This window comes from Marmota flaviventris, chromosome 17 (assembly GCF_047511675.1).
Source record: "Marmota flaviventris isolate mMarFla1 chromosome 17, mMarFla1.hap1, whole genome shotgun sequence".
Classification (NCBI taxonomy): Eukaryota; Metazoa; Chordata; class Mammalia; order Rodentia; family Sciuridae; genus Marmota; species Marmota flaviventris.
The window spans coordinates 61802764-61808763 of record NC_092514.1 but is presented as its reverse complement, the minus strand read 5'-3'; the positions used below and the strand labels follow the sequence as shown (position 1 = coordinate 61808763).

Sequence of the window (6000 nt, the reverse complement as noted above, 5' to 3'; positions counted from 1 at the left end):
AGGCACGGTGGCGTTATTTAAGCTAGGACTTTAGAAAGAATTAGAAATTTATTAGGGAAGGTTGGTAAGGGAGCCAGCATTCCCTGATGAAGAAAAAGGATATACAAAGGCACAGAAGACTAAAAGTAATGCAGGTTGAGTGAGTAAATGCAGATATGTCAGGAGTCATACACACTGTGGAGTTTGCTCTATGGGCATTGAGGTTTTTTCACTTAAAGATATTTATATTCAAAGCTTTGTGCTAGGAGTAACTTTGAAACTCTGTGTATCTGTATTTATTTTCTTTTTCTTCCACTTGCAGGCTGCTATATGGCAAGCGCTAAACCATTATGCTTACCGAGATGCAGTTTTCCTTGCAGAGCGACTGTATGCAGAAGGTTTGTAAATTTTCATTTATATAGAACTATAAATAAAATGCATGAAATTCCATCACTTTTATGACTAACAAGATTCTTAGTATCACCCTCTTGTATTTTCTTTATAATTAACCACTAGTTCATAAAAACTTTACCTTTTATCTATGTGGCTCCTTTTGTTTATTTTAATAACCATAGAGTTGATTCAGGTTTATAGACTCTGATGTATTTAATCATTTCCCATTCTTTAGGGTTTCTTTCCCTAGGTTGTTTTTTTGTTTTGTTTTGTTTTTTGTTTTTTTGGTACTGGGGATTAAACTCAGGGACACTCAACCACTGAGCCACATCTTTAGCCCTATTTGTAATGTATTTAGAGAGAGGGTCTCACTGAGTTGCTTAGTACCTCGCTGTTTTCTGAGGCTGGCTTTGAACTCGTGATCCTCCTGCCTCAGCCTCCCAGGCTGCTGGGATTACAAGAGTGTGCCACGGTGCCCGGCTCTAGGTTTGTTTTTTAATTAGAATAGAGTCTATGTTCTGTAGCTAACAACATGGATTTAGAATCCATAACTATGGCACAAATCCTAATCCTGTCACTCAAATATACATTTTTATGACCCCAGGCAAGTTATATAATGTCTGAGCTTTTCAGATTTTTCATTTATAAATATTAATAAGTATAGAATTGAATATATATGAATTTATTTATATGAATTTATTTTTCATTAATAAATATGGAATTATGGAATTGAAAAAGTAAGCAGGATAATATATTTAAAGCACTTGGCACAGACATTTAACATGGTAATAAATGCTTAATAAACATTTTGTGGTGTGGGAGCGCGGGCGGCGCGCACAGCCGGCCCTGGCCGCCGCCGGCTTTGAGTGCCGCGCGCGGGCCCCGGCCGCCCGCGCGTCGCCCGGGCCGCGGGGGCAGCCGCTGACCCGCTCTCCCGCTCCTCCCTCCCGCCGCGGGCGGGCCGCAGCCGCCCTCCTTGTCGCGCCCGCGCGCTCCCTCCTCCCCGTCAGCCACCAGCCAGTCGGGTAGCCGGCGGGCGCCAGGCCGCCCGGATGCCTGAGCCAGGCCCCAGGATGAACGGCTTCTCGCTGGGAGAGCTGTGCTGGCTCTTCTGCTGCCCGCCCTGCCCGAGCCGCATCACCGCCAAGCTGGCCTTCCTGCCGCCCGAGCCCACCTACACTGTCCTGGCGCCCCAGCAGCGCGGCCCCGGCGCGCCCTCCACGGCCCCTGCTCCGGCCCGGGCAGCTGCGGCCCAGCCGGCGCCGCAGCAGCCTGAGGAGGGCGCGGGCGCGGGGCCCGGCGCGTGCAGCCTGCACCTGAGCGAGCGCGCCGACTGGCAGTACTCGCAGCGCGAGCTGGACGCCGTCGAGGTCTTCTCGGCTGCATGTTCGTGCGCTGCGCGCCCTCCAGCCTCTACACGCTGCTCTTCTCTCTGCTCTTCTCTCACGGCAACGCCGTGGACCTGGGCCAGATGTGCAGCTTCTACATCGGCCTCGGCTCGCGCATCAACTGCAACATTTTCTCCTACGACTACTCGGGCTAACCCTCCGAGAAGAACCTCTACGCCGACATCGATGCCGCGTGGCAGGCGCTGCGCACCCGGTATGGCGTAAGTCCAGAGAACATTATCCTCTACGGTCAGAGCATTGGGACTGTCCCCACTGTAGACTTGGCCTCACGGTATGAGTGTGCTGCTGTCATTCTCCACTCCCCTCTGATGTCTGGTCTGCGTGTGGCTTTTCCGGATACCAGGAAAACCTACTGCTTTGATGCGTTCCCCAGCATTGACAAGATATCTAAAGTCACATCTCCTGTGTTGGTCATTCATGGTACAGAAGATGAGGTCATCGACTTCTCCCACGGCCTGGCGATGTATGAGCGCTGCCCCCGAGCCGTGGAGCCTCTCTGGGTAGAGGGAGCTGGGCATAATGACATAGAGCTTTATGCACAATACCTGGAAAGACTAAAACAGTTTATATCTCACGAACTTCCTAATTCCTGAAGACAACAACGCGATCTTACCTCATTTACTGTGAACAGAAGAGTCGTCTGTTTTGCACATGCTTTAACTGGATAGCTAACTGGCCCATAACCACAAAGAAGTGCCCACCTTTAGGGTACTCTGATCAAAGAGGTGAACAGACCTCAGTCTTTTATATTAAGAGGTTGTTCTACTCAATTCCCACAACACGTTAAACTGCGCAGCTGTGATTCCCAGCTTCGTTACCTACAGGAATGGGAATGAGAGCTGAGTGTGGGGAACCTTTTCTAGTGCTGTATAAAGTGTGCTCTCATCTGTTTCATGCCCTTGCCCATCATTTCTCATTCATTGATGCAGGACTTGGCCCTCTCTTCCCCAATGTGCTCAACATTTGATATGTGGATCTTTCTCAGCCACTGGATTTACCCATTTGTGAAGCTGTGATGGTGTAACTGGAAAACCACTGTGGTGGCAATCCTTTTATTAATTTTTGTTAATGTGCTGATCTTTTCCCAAACACATGAGTTGAAGGGTGATTTACTGGAACTATCACGGGCAGCTTCATCAACTGTAACAATATAAATATAACTGGAAAATTCTTAAGCAAAAGGAAACTGGGGTTTTTTTTAAGTGTAAATTTATTACTAGCCAACAGAGTTTTAATATTTTGATTGTCTGTTTGGTCTATCAAAGAGCCTAGCTGACTTTCCTTCTGTAAAGTCCTCCTAATAGGCTTTTTTAAAGTACTGTACATATTTGCAATTACATTGTGCATAGATTCTTAATGGGTAGTTTTCTTTTGTCAGGCTACAACAACAAACTGCAAATTCCTTGTTTGTAATGTAAATGATTGAATACATTTTGTTAGTATGTTTTTATTCCTATGTTTTGCTATTAAAAATTTTTATGACATTTCCAAGACAAAAATTCCAAGTTTATGCTTTGAAGAATTTATGTAATGGGCTGGGGATGTGGCTCAAGCAGTAGTTCACTCGCCTGGCATGCGTGCGGCCCGGGTTCGATCCTCAGCACCACATACAAAAATGTTGTGTCCGCCGATAACTAAAAAAAAAATAAATATTTAAAAAAAAAAAAAAAAAAAAAAGAATTTATGTAATTAAAATTTCACTAAACTAATAATCTTTTTAGTTTAGGAGTTATTTGGGTTTTGACACTGGATTTGCGCCAAATGAGCATCAGAAATAGAAGATGCTTAAAATTGCTACACTACTTGTATTGGTTGGGGGTTTGGGTTTGGGGGTCCTTTGTTTTATTTTTATTTTCTTTTCAAATTTAAAAGCCTTAAATGTACTGTAAGCCTCAGATTGTTGTACAACTGGATTGCGGTTGATTGCCAGTTTGTGTACTGTTGCTTGGATGCAGCACAGTGGTTGGTAATGGAATAAAGGATGCATGGATCAAAAAAAAAAATAAAAAAATAAAAAAATAAACATTTTGTAATGTGTTTTGTTTCTATCATTAAATTTTTATAATTATTTTGCTAAGATGCTGGTGTAGATAATTGTGACTTTTTAATTTTTTTAAATATTTTTTTTAAATTCTATATGGACAGGATGTTTTTATTTATTTTTATGTGATGCTGAGGATCAAACACAGTGCCTCACACGTGCTAACCAAGCGCTCAACCACTGAACTACAACTCTAGCCCTGATAATTATGACTTTTCAGTTCTGCTATTTGACATTTTCATTTATTTGAACTTAAATCAGCTTTGTCATTTTCTCATTGCTTTAGTAGCTGGAAAATTGTCATCTTACAGCTATACTAAGTACATGGTTCTTGGTACATTAAATTTTTTTTCAAAGAATTTATAGTAGTATATTGAGTAAGATAAGAGCCAAAAATTCTGTTATTTTACATTATTACTTAAAATAAGTCCCACATGGTATTTTACTTATTTGGGGGAGCGTTGTTTAGTTTGCGGAGGGTGGGGGATTGGGGGGTTACTGGATATTGAACCCAGGGGCACTTTATCACTGAGCTACATCCCCAGCCCTTTTTATTTTTTATGTTGAGGTAGGGTTCCACTAAGTTACTTAGTTCCTTCCTAAGTTGCTGAAGCTGACCTCAAACTTTACATCCTCCTGCCATAGTCTCTCAAGTTGCTGGGATTACAGGCATGCATCACTGCACCTGGCTCTTACTTGGTTTTATATTAAATTTTTTAAAATATCTGGCTTTGCCACCAGAATCTCCTCTTTTCCACTAGTTAATTTTCTTTCTTTTTGTATTTTGGCAGGAGAGGGGTCAGTTACTGGGGATTGAGTCCAGGAGCATTCTACCTCTAAGTTACATTTCTAATCCTTTTTATTTTATTTTGAGATAGGGTCTTGCTAAATTAAATTGCCCAGTCTGGCCTTGAACTTGTGATCCTCCTGTCTTGGCCTTTTGAGTAGTTGAGATTCAGATGTACTACTGTATCCATCTTAATTTTCTATTTTTAAGTCAATATCATATTATTTTATAATTAACACTTTATATTCTTTCCATATTTAATAAGGCATATCTCCCATTATTGCTTTTTTTCTATCAAATTTATGCTTTACTGAGAAGTCTTTAACTTTTTGTAATTTTATTTTTCCAAGTGCATTTTCTTACTGCTTTGAAATTACACAAAGACTCCTAGGGATGTGGCTCAATGGAAGTATGCTTTCCTAGCATGCACAAGGGCCTTTGGGATCAAATCTCATCACTGGGGGAAAAAAAGAAAAATAATGTATGGCTGAAATTACACAGAGATTTGATCAATGCTGACCCTGTACCATGTAGGTCTATAAATTAAGAGCTACTGACATCTCTACTATGAATACATATACATGTATGTGGCAAATTGGGTATATAAATGCTTTTATGTACATGTATAGACCAGAAACAGTAGTGTGTTCTTTTTATTAATTTGTTTTAGTTTTTTTTATTTTTTGTATTGTTTCCATTGGATTACTTGCCAAGAGTTTTCAATTTGTAATGTTTGCAGGTGAGCTTTATTTTTGTGTGTTTTGTGTATTCCCGAATGAATTGATAATCCAACCTTTCTGTATTAGGATTTTTCTCTAGTAGTAAGTGCTTAGTAACTTTACTGTAAGCATAAAGAAGGTGGATATCAGAGGTTTGCCAGGCATTTGTCACAAAAGGAGAAGAGATTAAGAATATTAAAAATATATAGCCGGGAGACTGGGGTTGTAGCTCAGTGGTAGAATGTTTGCCTAGCACTTGTGAGGCACTGGGTTCAATCCTCAGCACCACATAAAAATAAATAAAATAAAGGTATTTAAAATATATATACATATATATATATATCCAGGCCAGTGGCACATGCCTATAATCCCAGTGATTTGGGAGGCTGAGACAGGAGGATTTCAAGTTCAAAGCCAGCTTCAGCAAAAGCGAGGCACTAAGCAACTTAGGTAAGACCCTGTCTCCAAATAAAATACAAAAAATAGGGCTGGGGATGTGGCCCAGTGGTTGAGGGCCCCTGAGTTCAATCCCTGATACCCCTTCCCTCACCAAAAAAAAAAGAATAAATACATATATATACACACACATACATACATACATACATATACACACACACATACACACACACATATAGACAAGATGTGGGTCAGGTAAAGTTAAGTCAGAGGTGG

The 6000-nt window shown here is 41.3% G+C and overlaps 1 protein-coding gene and 1 pseudogene across 1 annotated transcript in view; both read left to right on the top strand.

The window, feature by feature from the left end:
* Nucleotides 1-301: 301 nt before the first annotated feature.
* The window catches only part of LOC139702514 (uncharacterized), a 28007-nt gene continuing 22308 nt past the window's right edge, over nt 302-6000 (top strand). The window contains exon 1 of the mRNA XM_071603860.1: nt 302-377. Within this exon, the coding sequence (XP_071459961.1) occupies nt 330-377 (48 nt within the window). The 5' untranslated portion in view covers nt 302-329. The remainder of the gene's footprint in view (nt 378-6000) is intronic.
* Nucleotides 1282-3804, top strand: LOC114082211 (alpha/beta hydrolase domain-containing protein 17C pseudogene; annotated as a pseudogene).